Raw genomic sequence first — 15,223 nt, forward strand, 5'->3', positions numbered from 1 at the left:
CTTCATACGCGGTCACTAAGAAATCATATACGTGGAATATCTTAACTCAAATTAAACTGACAAAATGATGGACCCGCTGTATCTAAGTACAGCCCCAAAATAACATTGGTAAAAATTTATCCAGATCTCTGATTCCTGGGCACTTGTCTGTTGAAATAGGACCGTCGGATATTTTCATTCTTATCCGTCCAATAAATGTCCACCAATCTGATAGTCAGATAAAGAGAAAATCATAATTTTGGTTCATAGTACATTTAAATTCTCACCCCATAATTTATAATGTTTAATTTGTATTAATTGTATGCCACGTATGCAATTAGAAGGAAGTTCTAACTGCCTGCGTATCATCCACCACACTCTAGCAGAGTATCAGTTTTTCTTTTTCCAAGAGAGAAGTCAGGAATCTGCTTCAATGGTCCGAAAGATTCGTATTCAAATTCCATTTTTCTCCTATTTTATGTTCTCCAATCCATATATATTTCCATGCCTTCTCTAGCCTCCTTCTCTCAATATCGCCTTCTTCTCTTCTCCAATCTTCACGAGAAAACCTGTTTCCGAAGAACCAAAATCCTCAGAGAAAATCACCGCAGATTTCTCACTGCTTTTCCCAGAATGTCGATTTCTTTGGATTCGCTTTCAGATGAAAGGTGGTTTTTCCGACTACCCTTTCCTTTCTCCGTTCTTTCTTTTTATTTCCTTTCTGTAGCAATTTCTTTTTCGTTTTAGTCATTCAGTGGTCGGCCGGAGATTTTGGGGTCGTTTGATTTGTGGAGAATGCTTGGATTTCCAATTTGTACAGGTGGGGCCCATGGTTCGTTGATCAAACCGTTGATATTATGTGCCCCAGCGTTCATTGCCCATGCACCGAAAATTGAGAGATGAAATGTCCCAGAAGTTTCAGCTTGAGAATTCAATTACAGGAATTGGATTCCCAGATAATTGGAATTGGATTCTGTCAGTTATGTTTGGCAACTTGGAATTTGACTCTGAATCTAGAAATTGTGTTTGGCTGCCAAGAAATGGACCTGAATTCAATGGACTGGAGTTGGTAAAGCCTAAAATTTGCAAACCTGCCCCAGAATTCAAACATGGGCCTTTTGCTGGAATTTAATTCCAACTCACATTTTAAGCCACCAAATGTAGGAATTGGTCAAATTTTGATTTTCATTACTAGATATCCCAAATTCCAGGGTGCTAGATACCTGCAGAACAATTCCAGCTAAAATGAAAAAAAGAAAAAAAGAAAAAAGACTCAGAGCCTTGAAGACTTCCATCATTGGTGGACACTGGATTTCATTTTTGTTTCTTTTCAAGTGTTTCAAGGGATGACCAAAAAAAAAAAAAAAGCTGGGCAAAGATAATGTTGCAAGGCAAATGCAGGAAATGGGTGCATGAAATATTTCATTTTACAACAATTGTTGGAAGAGTGAAAGGAAAGCATGGAATAGGAAGCGACAACCATTGGTTTTTGTGATGGGAAATGAGTTTCCTGGTAACAATGGGCAAGTGTTCAGACATTGTATTTTCATAGCTTCTTTCTTGATTATTTTTTTCCTGCATCTCTTTTCTTTTTCATTTTGGACAGGGAGAATCCAAAATGTGACTCATTAGAAAATGGAAATTTGCGGAATCCAACAGTTATTCCAATAGTTTGTTAGAATTGTTGTTTTCCATGGAAATGTTAAAATGTTAATTGTCAAACAGTGAGATCAATCTAGATTTAACAGTTTTTTCTTGAGAAATTGTTATTTACTTGTTTTTTTAAGGGAAACCTAGGAAAAGGAAATCGACATCCCCTCTTTTTTGGTTTCTTAAAGAGTGGAAATGGTCACATGAGGAGAATTTGATTTCCTTTATAAGTTTTTCCACCAATCCAAACAGCCCCTTGAATAAAGATGCTCATTATCAAAAGAAGTAAACACCAGGTAAAGTGAATCTATTGTATTTATGATTCTGGTGATATTCTATGAAGTTAAGCAGGCAACTACTTCAACCTTCAGCCTCGAAGCATTTGATGTCTTTTGTGCCTCTTCAGGCCAATCAAGAACGTTCTAGATTGTCTCTTCTAGTGGATTTTAGCATCCCATCAGACTGTTTTCTTGATGTTTGACTGTCGTGTCAATGCAGCAAGTATTCCTTCTCTGGACTTGCTCCTCTCGGAGCGATACTATTCGATATTGATGGAACCCTGTGCGATTCAGATCCTCTTCACTACATTGCATTCCGTGAAATGCTTCAAGAGGTAAAGTATCTATCTTTCATGTGGACTCTAGCAATGGTCCCTGTATGTTTCACCACATGTGGCCATTCCGTATGTAGTTGGGGATTTGTCACAGCATAAGAAAACGGTGTTTTTGCAGATTGGTTTCAATGGCGGGGTCCCCATCACCGAGGAGTTTTTTGTCGAGAATATCAGTGGTAAACATAACGAGGACATTTGCCATGTCCTATTTCCTGATTGGGATCTCAAAAGAAGCCTAAAGTTCATGGACGACAAGGAAACTATGTTTCGGAGGTAATCTGCATGTTCCTAGACTGTAAGAAGAATGCTAATATTGAATAGATTACAGAAATGTGTCACACACACCATGATTTGGACACATGGCACACATGAACAACTTCATCTTCAAAAGTCTCAACAACCAGAGAATCTTAATTGCTCGAATGGAGACTCTTGCACCTTACATGTGATGTTCAACTTCTTTTTAACTGTCTTTTTCCCTAAATTTCTCCAAATGAATGATTAGTGTCATTCGATGGTGTGAGTATTGGACTGTGGCCTTTCCATGATGGGGCTTGCTACATGAACAGTTGGGATGTGTGCATATGTGCCGTTTGGTCTCATGAAGGCGCATGTGACAATATCATGATATTTGCATTCCCCTAAATGATAAATCAATGGTACAAGTTTGTTCCCTTCTTCTTGTGTGTATCCGTTGCTTGTGCTAATGGAATATATGGTTTACTATGTTGGATTGGATGTCCAGACTGGCATCCAAACAATTGAAACCTGTAAACGGCCTACACAAGTTATGCAAATGGATCGAGGACCGTGGCTTGAAGCGCGCGGCTGTGACCAATGCCCCAAGAGAAAATGCGGAGCTTATGATTTCGATTCTAGGCCTATCAAAGTTCTTCGAGCTTCTTGTAGTTGGCGGCGAATGCGAGCGAGCAAAACCATTTCCTGACCCATACTTGAAGGCCATCGAAATGATCAAGGCGTCCCCCGACCACACATTTGTGTTCGAGGTTGGTTTGTCTTCTCCACCAAACTACATGGTTAGAGAGGTGTGATATTTATGCTTTTTCTCAGTTGCTGCATTTATTGTTCATGTGTTTAGGATTCCGTGTCGGGCATAAAAGCCGGTGTGGCTGCTGGGATGCGGGTCGTGGGCCTGACGACCAGAAACCCGGAGAAGTTGCTGATGGAAGCAGGGGCCACATTCCTTATTAAGGATTTCGAGGATCCTAAGTTGTGGGCAGAATTGGAAGAGCTGGAGAAAGTAGCAGCGGGAACGAAAATTACCGTTTGAGATGGTACGCAGTAGTTCAGTATATAATATATAACGCTTTTGTTTTTTTTTTGGCAGCCATTCATAAGGCTATTTGATGATACATGAGTTTCATTTTGTATCTCTTCCGAGCATGGTTGCTATGCCATTGGAAGACATGGAATTGGCACTTTGTAAGAATAACCAAAGGAAATAAATGCCGAACTTCAACATCATCATTCTGTTGTAATTGTTAAGGAGATTAGTGATATAATCTTCATCACTTTCTTAAGTATGAGAATCTTAATCTTTTCAATGCTGAAAGTAGTTTTAGTAGAAATGATCACATATAAGTGCATTTAGGTGAGCTCAACCATACAATCTGTCTCACATACCAACATGTCAGTATGAGGCCTGATACATAGACACTTGGATATATTACAGGTGGCATGACATTAACTGAAATTAAACCAACTAAATTTTGAAACTCACTGTCACTAAGTCACAGTTTTAAAATCAGATTGCTTGAACAATCCTAACCTCTGATTCCTGGAAACTTGTTTGTTGAAATAGGACAATGGATATTTTTCATTTTCTAATAATTTCGTTAATGTCCACCAATCCAATGGTCAAATAAGGCATGGCGTGGACTGTCCACATTGCTTGACATACTGCAAATGCAGCATATCCTGAAAATTGATTACTCTGATTGAAGGAAGGTAATTTTCAGATGCTATATGGAAAGTTAAAAATAACATGGTCAGATGTCCAATTTCAATAGATGCAATCAGATGGTGAAGATGCATGGATCAATCTAATATTGGATCATGCCCACTATTTGGATGGTATGTATTATTCCACGTGTATGCATGCATATAATCCCACATTCTGAAAATGCCAGTGAAGGTCAAGGTGGTCTCTGCTATTACGCCACAATAGACTTTCCCGTTAATATTGGAAGGCTACAAAACCGTCAAGATCTAATCTCTTGGCATATCAATTGGATCATTCCTCATCATCAGTATTCATCAGGGTTCACTCCCTACCATATGCACATAACTTCAATCATGTGGGACATCACATGATGGGCTGTAACCCAAGAAAAGCATGACGGGATCCAACAGATATCACAGTTGAGCATGGATCTGCAGTTGGATCAATGATCATCACTGTTCTTGTGGTCCCAGCACCTTGATTTTTAGGCTGATCGATGATCCATGTGGAAGCACACCAATCATGTGTCCTGAACACTACAAGTACAGCAGAGAGGATGAGTCATGGTTCTGTTAATTTGAACCACAAATTTTCCTCAATGGGACATACTAGGCCAGCCAAACCAAGAACGGTTGTTCGTGGGGCCCACTCTTTATGCTCTGCAGGGGACCATTAGCTGAAGTGGCCATTTCCCCTTGAGTGGTTAATCTGATCATCGTCACTGTGCATTGGGAATGCCCTGATCTCCCACATTGAAAGATCCTAACTCTTCAATCATTCAACTAACTTCCATTGAATTGAACATGGACAGTTACTATTTTTTGTCCTTAATTGATCTCTTTCTAGACCAGTGATCAAAGGGTTAGGATCATCCCATCTGAAAGATTTTCTAGGAATCTCTTACCCCAATGAGAGTTTAATGGTTTGGATCGTTAAACCATTGTACCATGTGCATGAAATCTCATGCATATGTAAGCTGATGAAGGGGACCCTATTATTCATTGCTTTCTGGAAGAAGCAAGAGGTTGGAGTAAGGTTTTAAGACTCAGATGAGTTCTTGCAACTCCCCCATGTCAATCCCCACTTAGCCAGACCAATTCAGTTCAACACCACGAGTCACCCGTGACTCAGGCGAGTTGGGCCGATTCACACCTGACTCAGGAGAGTCGCAATTCAACTCAAGACTGAGTGAGTCAATCCAAGTCACCGGTCTCAAAGCCATGGGATGGAGATCAGCTACCAATCAGAGAACTGCAAATCACAGTACAAGAAACTTCTTGTTTTATAAAAACACAAGAAATAAAAAAGAAAGAAACGCCACGATGCAATGGCTTCTCAAATACAGAACAGTAGATAAAACCTCATAAATGTACTGTTAATCCATGGAGTTGTGCTGAAATAAATCATGATCCATTTGGATTACAATCTGTTTCTACTGCAAATTTTTCAAAACAAACTCATGGTAGAGCTGTTCATATTGAAAGAAAAAATTGTTCTTGATCCAACATCTAGCATGATGGAATTCAAACAACACACCAGGTCCTTGCAATAAAAATCATAACTTGGGTTGTAAAATTCCAAGTCTAGAAACATTCATGGAAGTTAGATTCCAACTATTGAAAACTAACAGTGTATATACCGGCCAAGTATTAAAGAGTTGCGATTTCACTTGGGCGTCCACATAAAGCATGATGTTCAGGTAATTGAGGGATGAGTTGTTCCTGTAAGCATCACAAACCATTCTTAGGTGCATTTCTTGAGGAAGTGATGGTTAGCTTTCAAAGGTTCAAGTGGCATGCTCTGTTGAAGTATAACAAAGGTTCATTTTCCTGATATAGTGATGCAATTCAATTATCAATGAGATGAAACGTTGATACCCAAATCATAAGAATGGACAAGAGTACACCCACAAGAATATTTGAGTAGAGAATGAGTAAGTTTATTGAAAACCCATACAAATCTTTAAAGAAAATCACCAACTATTAGATTGATTTTATGAATCTATAATTTATTTAAGATAATAAAAATCCATAAATGATGTCAATCTTCTTACTTTCCTCTTCAAACTTTTCTATAATGAGCAATTTCTAAAAATGGTGGCCGTTATGGCCACCGTTACAACCCTCGTCTTTACGGTCTCTTTATTTTTTTCTCTACTGAAAAAAACCCAAAAAATCTGTTTTGGCCCTGTTACGGGCTGTTACGGGGCCATTAAAACCTTTAAGGGGGACATAACAGGCCGTTACGGGGGCTGTAACGGCCTTTACGGGTCATTTTATCCGTAATGGCCATTACGACCTTTACAACCCCATAACATGTAATAGTTGCCACCGTTACCTTTACGTAACAGCCTTTATAGCACACCATGGTTTCGTATCGCACAAGTGGGATACAAGATATATCATGGGATATATCGGTCAATATCGTCAATACTTAAAACACTGCTTGTACTTAGATCTAAGGGGGAGCGTGGATTTAGAACCCCTTGGATTTGAAATCCTCCTGTTGTGTTTGGAATCCTGGATTCAAAATCCCCTGTAATCCAAAAGTAGCTATGTATAATATATTTACAAGGGTTTGAATTTAATTACTAAATCAACTTTAATATCTCTAATTAGTATAAGTATGTAATGTTTGACCCAATGTTTGTAATAAGCCCATTGAAATATATACTTTGCCCGAAAATGATGAAATTCCAAGTCTCAGATGGGCCACAAGCATAAGATCACATTCGAGTAACTAACCAACTATTTTTAACCATTGATTTACATGGACAATTTTTGGACGGCACAGATCATCATATTAAAGTAATTATAGTAATGCGATTGATGAATATCATCAGTGGGCCATGTGCCCAATAGATTAATAGCCTAGTGACACACATGTTACGCATGCAACTCTTGGAAGGATTTTAGATGTAATCCAAGCTTTCACCTTGGATTTCAAACCCCCACTTTGAGGGGATTTGAAATCCCATCAACCATGGTGCCAAAAAAACCCCTAATAGAGAAGTAAACTAAGCACCTGAAGTTAATAGAAACTTCTTCCCCTTTCTTGAACCAAGGAATCCGGTATAAATGAGTATGCGTATGTTCTTTGATTTTATTTTATCCACCATTTTTTTGTGAGATATATTCTCACAGCTCCCCCATCTCCTAAAATCATGCATATTTTCCTACCAAAAGTGAAAGTGATGCGAAAACTATTGTGCAACAACCATCGCCTATCATCAATCACCCAAGACATTGATAGCATAGTCCGTTGGATAGCCAACCACTTACCACCATCACCATAAACATTGGCTACATCTTCCCCCAAGATGTGCCCCTTCCTCATATGCATGTTCCTCATACTTTGTGCCATCCTCAACTTTTATTTATTTGGGAGTACTTTCAACATTTACTTCATCCTTGGCCAAATTCGCTTTAAATGTGAATTGATGTTCATGACATTGAAATAAGCAATATTTTGTCTGCCCACGGTTGAAGTATTCAAAAAGAGTGTTGTTTTGCTCCATCTTGGGTGCACTAGCCCCTTGTCCATAACCACCTCCCCCAAGTTGGGATTTGGCTTCATTATTGGACATTAGCCTATCGTGCTTCGACTTATGGGCATCCTTGTGATCACGATACATGGACAATTTAACATGCTGCCCCATCGTTGAGGATGGTCATTGTTGAGCATCAAATTGTCTCTCAAGCCCCCAATTAATTATCTTCTCAACTTTTAATGTGAGTGTGTATGCATCGAACGTTTTAAATGCATCCTTGAAAGCCAGTTCATTTCTTACATCTAATTTCCAACGATTAAGATATCTTGAAATTTTTTAGTCTTTGTACTCATGGAATTCCACCCGTGATGTCAATGTATAGAACCCATCAATGTATTCATTTACTATTTGTTCCCTTGACGTAAATTGTGACATCTTTGCTAGAGGTCATGGGCATAAGTCGCAAATAGAACTTCCTTTTTAACTTATTTTTCATCTTTTCTCAAGAATTTCTTTTTTCATCTTTTCCCAAGAATTTATTTTCTCCTTACCTTGACAAATTTGCTTGACTTTGAGATCGTCTCATCATGCTAACACATGACTTAAAAAACTTCATAGTTATTAACTTAATCCCTTTCGATTCTCCGCATTTTATTTTTTATTTCATGCTTGAACACCTTTTTCCACCATTCTTAGTCAATCAATGATGTTGTTAACATGCAAACAATCATGAAATTCTGGAATTTCTACCTTAGCTTTAGGCTCTCTATCACATTCTATTAATAGAAGGATTTACTCATTGGTGTCTTCACAAACCAGGGCCACCCATTCTTAGTTAGAACCTTGGTGGGGACCTTTCCTATATGTCCATGTGCTCCAAATTCCTTCCATGTTAAATCTCTCCCATGTGATTAGTGAAATTGCCTACTATATGCATGAGTCGATTTACTCACTCTGTGAGTACGTAGATCAATTAGGTTACTTGCGCAAACTCTTCTTGTGTCACTTCCGTCGAAGCCATTAGGAGATTAATGTAGAGTTGAAAATACTCTAACGATCACCTTCTTTGATACCAAAATGGTACAACCCAGTTATCAATTCAATGAGATGTTGATACCCGAATCACAAGAATGGATAAGAGTACACCCATAAGAATGTTTCGGTAGAGAGGAATGAGCAACTTTATCGATTCAATGAGATGTTGATACGTGAATCACAATAATAGACAACAATACAACCCCTCGACCCTAAAGATGATCTCAATGAATCTTTAATGAAAATCCCCTAACCATTAGATTGATTTCAAATCAATTTTAATTAATTTAAAATCAATTTATAATTTATTTAAGATATAAAAATCCCATCAACAAAAGAATTGGCCTAAAATAGTAAAAACAAATCTACTAAATACCCCCAAAATCATCAATCATGTCTTTTGCGTCAGTCCCCCTATCTTCCACAAATGATGAATGCGGTCTCTAACATTTAGACTCCAAATTTTGCAACAAATAGATATGTTGGGCCCTATGGTGGGCCATGGGCCCATATCACATAAACAGTGCATGCAAGTACATGCTACATTGAGGCAGGGAGGACGTGATAAGGTCAATCACCATCTTTCTTGATTGATAAATACCTTGAATCCACAAGGCACTCTTGAATCCACAAGAGGTTTCTCGAATCCACAAGAGAAAATAAGAAATTTCTAAGAAGTTTATTGATTGAATGAATAATAAAAACGAGTTTAGCACCCTTAAATAACCCTAAAACACAACCAAAGAGTCCTAATCAAACAAGGAAACAAATTCAGAAAATCGCGCAAATTTTCCGGGCCCATCGGCTTGTCGTTGACTAGTCGAGTCGATAGGTCAAAACGACCAGAAAGTGTCCAGAGATTTAAACCGGAAATTCGGTGATTTTCGACCTGTCGAACAAAATTTCGATCGGTCAATCAAATCTATCAACCTGTCGAAATGGATAGAAAACGTCCAATGAAAATTCTAGAATTTCTGGTCATTCCGGTGGAATTTCGATATGTCGATCACAATGGTTGACCGGTTGAACTATGTTGAGTGTGGTCGATCCTTCTTGGCTTCTTTTCTTTGGTCCATCTTAGCCATGAACAAATCCGTGACCCGTTCTACATCATGCTACATGGGTGTGGGACATCCAACCCATGCATCAGGTTGATCCCACCATGTAGATGCCTGGCTCAAAACTCAGGCTGCTCAAATTCATCAAACAGGCCACACGTATAGAAACCGTTGTTAGTCTAAAAACAAAATAATGCCTAGTGTTTGCATTCAATGTATGCATGTGGCCCACCTGATTTTTAAGCCAGATCATCTACACGATGGGGCTCACCTGATGCATGACATTCAGTACTTAAGCGATCATGAAGAGTTGTGGGCTTAGAACATGACTTGTACCCATAAAAACAGGACATTCGATGTTGAAACCATATGGATACAATATTTCATCCACTTCAAAATACTACGCAACTGATCTCCATGTTGTATATTCTCTTTAAATCTCTGTGGCTGTTTAACCATTAGAGGTCTTTTAAAAGTACCTTGTGGCGTGTATAAACAAAAAAATAAACAAAAAAAAAAAAAAGTACCTTGTGGCTTTGAAGCTGCTCCAGAGATTTCACGAGAGATTTTTCCATTTGTTCAATCTGGACCAAGCTATCAACTTTCTCAGGGGCAACCCAACAACTACGCACAAAAAAAAAAAAAAAAAAAAAAAAAGAATCACAAAACTGTCAAACATCATGCCCAATCGTTTCCATTCTGATTCCTTGAGAAATCGCCTATAAACTGATTTTAAAATGCTCACAAAGATCATAATCAACTATAGACTATGATGCGTTGAAATCAAGTGAAATTCTAGTAAAGCATGAAATATTGCAATCAAAATGCAAATGAATATTGAGATTAGAAATGGATTTCAGTTTAAGAAAATGTTGGAAATAGAAGGCCATGATTAGGACCTCAATCTAAATTTTGCATCAGCAGACATTGCTTGTAATATGCGTAGCTGAATTTTCAACTCCTGTACATACATCAACGAAGATAGAAGAGAAGTTGGTTGAGCAGTCAAATGGCTTTATCTGCAGTAATAAACAGTCCAGTACAATTTATACCTCTTTTCTTTCGCTGCAGTGAACACAAAACATAAGGCAGCACAGAAGGAAATACATCATTAGCAAGCTTATACCAATTTCATTTGCAATTCAGCTGATGATCTATGGCTGTGTTTGGCTGCACATATGAATTGAATTGCAAACATTTAGTTTAATGAATCGAAAAGACCGAATGCTAATGATGTTCTCCAGCATTCCGGCATTTCCTTTCCAGGTTGAACTTGAAATTAATGAAATTTCAATTTGGGGCACAGCCCCCCAAATTGGGCACTGGTAATTTCGATTGTCATTTCCACATTGTTTAACTAGTTATTGCAATTGAATTCAGTAGTGCATCCAAACACTCACTAGGTGTAACCATACCTTTCATCTGAAAGTGCTTTACTGTCGATGTCCCGACCCAACCTTTTGAACATTTTCATGAGAACCTTTCATTCAAAGGATACACACAAGCAAATCATCAGGTCAGAAAGCATAAACAACCACTTGTATCATCAAAAAATCTGTAGATAATTTTAACCGCAACACTGCATGCATATTTTTGCCTGAGAAAGCTTGAATTAGGTCTTACTTCCATGACCTCGCATTTCCTGTTGCAAGCAATGAAAAAGGTTTCACTATTCAAAATTATCTAATCTATAGGATAACATTGCATTTCGATGCACTTTTGAAATGAGTTACAATAGCTAATTGGGTGGAAGTGACCAAATTGTGTTGAGGGACTATGGTCTAAATTGCAAGCCATGCTTATTTTCAACCATATGATTTGAAAGGAATCTCTTTGGAATTTGCAGGCTACTTCTGCAATATGAATACTAGGAAACTTAATTACAATTGGGTCAATTTCTGTTGATCATGCCAGGCATTCACAATTCAATTCAGTTGCACATCCAAACACAGACAGTCAAGATCAAGAGTCACAACTCACCTCCTGGCTCTTTCTCGTATACTTATTCCTGAGAACCTTGCCAAGACCATGCTTATATTGCTGAAAATAACAATGGTAAGATCATTTGGTTTAGGAAAAAGTATAGAAAGAACAACCGTTTGGTTTAGGAAAAAGTATAGAAAAGGACAACAGAGCATGAATTAGCTGTCATACCAATACATCTGAATGAAAGAAATGAATGATATGTATGTTTTTGCTTGCCCCTAGAGTTTTCAAGAATTATCCAAATGAGCAGATGTCAAACCTCACTGAGCACCAGGTAAATATCTCTGATGTTTTGAAAAATAGAGCGATATACTCCGGAATCTTCAAAAACGATAGTATCAAGAAAGAGAAATTATTCATTATTCCAGGTATTGTAATGTAATAAATCTTATGTTATTGTCCTGATAAAATCCTCATACTTTGGTTGAAAGCAACCAAAATTCTGATCATATTTCTCAACCCCCCTCCCACCCCCGCGAGAGGAATCCCATAGAGTAGCATTTTTCATTCAGGCACAATTTCAATACAGACTGGGCTCACTGATAGGTCTGCGATTGTCTGTCTCGATTAAAAGATGGTCGGCTGGAATCTAGCATCATTTCAAAATTCAAATTTTCGGGAGTCCATTTTGAAATGAAGCTTAAGATTCCCACCTTTATTGACAGTCAAACGGAAAGATCTAAGACAGGAATTACCTGTATTCTCCAACGTACAAGGTCGGCTTTCCAGCAGGAGAAAACATGAGAACAAGAACATCAACATCACACAGAATCGACAGCTCCCTAGCTTTCTTTATAATTCCATTCTTGCGCTTTGAAAATGTGTTTTGCCTCGCATTTGCAGTCTTCAACCTCTCCATCTTAATCGCCTTCCCCATCTCAAAATCTCTGTATCAATCTATACAAAGGTTTGTCAATCAATTATCAACCCGAACTACCAATTCATTCAGTTGTTATCAGTTATTCAATGAACAGGTCACTAGAATAGATGAACTGAAACAGATAAAGAAGGGAATGTCATGGAAACCCAAAGGACTCCTGTAGAATTCGGCCACAGAGAAACAAACCCAAAGATTAATACACCTTCATGATAATACCCCTTTGTCATGCTCCATAGAACAAGAAAAGAAGAAGATTTTCGAAAGCAAAAAAAGGAGAGAGAGAGAAACACACCATCAATGAGCTGGTTTCTCTCCCCAGATTAGGAAAAGATGTAAAAAAAGAAAAAGAAAAAGAAAAAAAGATTGTCATCTGTCCTCTAAACTTCATCCAAAAAAAAAAAAAAATTCATGTGTGTGAATGCTTGCAGTACTTCACAAAAGAAGAATAGTAAGAAAATGAAGAACATATATTAAAATAAAATAAAAAATAAAAAACATTTCAAAATTTTCTTCTTTCTTTCTCATTTAGGGGTACCCTTGCAAATGAAATTAGACACCACAAGAAGAACGACCAAATCAAAATCCAATCAAATGACTCACATAAAATTGTTTATATCTTATTTCTTTCACTGTATTGGAAAAGGGAAAAGAAAATGTTGAAAGTTGCAGAGATTTTAAATGATCCTCACTCTCTTTCATTTGGGTATTGATTGAAATTGAAAATAACTACGAAAAGGAACAAGGAAACAAAAATCCAGAAGAAGTTGGGAGCTACGAGAATTTCTGCTCTCAAAATTTTGTTTCCTTTTTTTTTTTTTTTTTTCATTTGGGTACTCTAGCAATTGAACTTAAGACCAACAGAAGAAGAACGACGGAATCAAAATCGAACAACAATGACTCACATTACGAGCTCACTTTTGTTTCATTCACCAGAAATTCTAAAAGATCCCCCTTTCTTTCATCTGGGTATGCTTGAAATCGAACAATAGAAAACCACAGAAAAATATAAATAAAAAAATTCACTGAGCCAATTCCACTGTGGCAAGTTGCAGAACCAACTAAATCTCTTCTACCAATTTCTTCAAATAGGTGTTCTTCCATTTGAATTTAAAGAACTAGAAGAAGAGAAGAAATGCTAAAAGAATCGTTTGGATTTACCTTTCAAAAAAAAAAAAAACCATCTGGGTTTTCCGCCCATTCAGAATACATACCAAAAATTTCTTCTCGCAAAATTCCTTTATTTTTTTCATTTGGGAACTCTTGAAAATTTGCAATTGAACTTAGACACCAGATGAAGAACAACCAATTCAAAATCCAATAAAATAGCTCACATCAACGAACCAATGTCTTATTTCTTTCACCAGATCAAGAAAAAAAAATTTGTCAGAAGTTGCAGAAATTCTGAAAGATGCTCACTTACTTCCACTTGGGTAAGCTCGAAATCGAACATTTAAACTACAGAAAAATGACTGAAAAGGAAATCCAGAAAAAAGAAAAAGAAAACCTCACCAGCTGATGCTGCGGTGGCAAATAGCAACGAAATCTCTTCGTCCAATTTCTTCGAATGGGTGTTTTTCAATTTGAATTTAAAGACAGAAGCAGAGCAGAAATGCTTAAAAAAGAATCACTTGGTTTCTCCGTCCATGCAAAATACATACTAATTTTTCGGCCATATTCGCTCGGCAGAGGCAGAGTAGGCTGCTGCTCTGCTTCTCCTTCTGAAAGATTCCAAGACTCGCATTGAATTCGGAGAGAGTCTCCATGCACGTAGAGAGACTCTCTCCACTCAGGCAACTGACAGCTTGTCCATGGAAAGAGAGGAATCTCCTCTTCATTGCATCATTGCATGCCATGAGAAAAATGGCGGCCTTCAGAAAATAAAGAGCGTTCAAACAGGAGTTCGTTTTGCCTTTGTCGCGGCACAGGGAAAACCATCTGTCGCCACTCACTGAGGCCTACAAGCTGAGTGTTCCAATGATCGGAGCCGTCCATATTGTGGACTCTGTGGTATAAATGATAGGATCATAAAATTAAGTTGATCAGATGATTGTAGCCATCACTATCTGCAGATCAATTTTAAAAAATGAAAAGAATTTTTTCAATGGCTCGCATTGAATCTAAAAATCAAAGGTGGGGATTATCATCCATCTGTGATTACTGGATTATTTGTGGGCATTAAAGAGAATACGGACGGCTCAAATCACCAGACCATCTCAGAATGTGGGCCCCAGTGGATGTCCATAAACGCTGGATCCTGAGTCGCGACAGAGACAAAACGAACTTGAGGGACGCGGATTGCCTGCAGCACCCGTCCTCAGGGATATCCCTTACGCACAACGTGGCCCAAGCTCTGTGGGGCCCACAGTGATGAGGGTTCAGACCAAGTTTCAGACGCATGCAAATTTAAGGTGGGCCCCACCAAGTGCTTTTATATGTTTTAAAGGTGTCTTCACATGATTTTAGATGGTATGGCCCACCTGAGTTCCGTATACGGCTGATTTTTGGGATATCCCATAATTTAAAGGAGACCCATCAAATGCACGGTGTTGATAGTCAACACGCATCATGG

At 38.1% G+C, this 15,223-nt stretch overlaps 2 protein-coding genes across 4 annotated transcripts; one reads left to right on the forward strand and one right to left on the reverse strand.

Annotated features, from left to right (window-relative positions):
• Positions 1-439: 439 nt before the first annotated feature.
• Positions 440-3,807, forward strand: LOC131233140 (haloacid dehalogenase-like hydrolase domain-containing protein Sgpp). Its single transcript, XM_058229750.1, has 5 exons — positions 440-647; positions 2,128-2,242; positions 2,361-2,515; positions 2,988-3,249; positions 3,342-3,807. Exons 1-5 carry the CDS (start codon positions 484-486, stop codon positions 3,531-3,533), a joined length of 888 nt encoding a protein of 295 aa, XP_058085733.1. The 5' UTR covers positions 440-483; the 3' UTR covers positions 3,534-3,807.
• Positions 3,808-5,537: 1,730 nt separating this feature from the next.
• On the reverse strand, positions 5,538-14,512 carry LOC131233141 (agamous-like MADS-box protein AGL30). Of its 3 annotated transcripts, XM_058229752.1 has the most exons (8): positions 14,164-14,499; positions 12,470-12,671; positions 11,769-11,828; positions 11,204-11,430; positions 10,841-10,853; positions 10,688-10,749; positions 10,316-10,412; positions 5,538-5,926 (listed from the first exon to the last, which is right to left on the reverse strand). In XM_058229752.1, exons 4-8 carry the CDS (start codon positions 11,260-11,262, stop codon positions 5,855-5,857), a joined length of 303 nt encoding a protein of 100 aa, XP_058085735.1. In that variant the 5' UTR covers positions 11,263-11,430; positions 11,769-11,828; positions 12,470-12,671; positions 14,164-14,499; the 3' UTR covers positions 5,538-5,854. The 3 variants fall into 3 exon arrangements, 2 of the variants coding, with proteins under 2 accessions (XP_058085735.1, XP_058085734.1); XR_009165099.1 differs by lacking the exon at positions 10,841-10,853 and having other exon boundaries at positions 14,164-14,506; XM_058229751.1 differs by lacking the exons at positions 5,538-5,926; positions 10,316-10,412; positions 10,688-10,749; positions 10,841-10,853 and having other exon boundaries at positions 10,942-11,430; positions 14,164-14,512.
• Positions 14,513-15,223: the final 711 nt, after the last annotated feature.

The sequence above is a fragment of the Magnolia sinica genome, chromosome 18 (genome assembly GCF_029962835.1).
Source record: "Magnolia sinica isolate HGM2019 chromosome 18, MsV1, whole genome shotgun sequence".
NCBI classification, from domain to species: Eukaryota; Viridiplantae; Streptophyta; class Magnoliopsida; order Magnoliales; family Magnoliaceae; genus Magnolia; species Magnolia sinica.

Coding starts and splice junctions, on each gene's coding strand:
- LOC131233141 (XM_058229751.1), bottom strand. CDS start 12,651: ATGGGGAAGGCGATTAAGATGGAGAGGTTGAAGACTGCAAATGCGAGG. Junction 11,829..12,469: donor TTGTACGTTGGAGAATACAG/GTAATTCCTGTC, acceptor TGTTATTTTCAG/CAATATAAGCATGGTCTTGG. Junction 11,431..11,768: donor ATACGAGAAAGAGCCAGGAG/GTGAGTTGTGAC, acceptor TGCTTGCAACAG/GAAATGCGAGGTCATGGAAG.
- LOC131233140 (XM_058229750.1), top strand. CDS start 484: ATGCCTTCTCTAGCCTCCTTCTCTCAATATCGCCTTCTTCTCTTCTCC. Junction 648..2,127: donor GATTCGCTTTCAGATGAAAG/GTGGTTTTTCCG, acceptor GTGTCAATGCAG/CAAGTATTCCTTCTCTGGAC. Junction 3,250..3,341: donor ACCACACATTTGTGTTCGAG/GTTGGTTTGTCT, acceptor TCATGTGTTTAG/GATTCCGTGTCGGGCATAAA.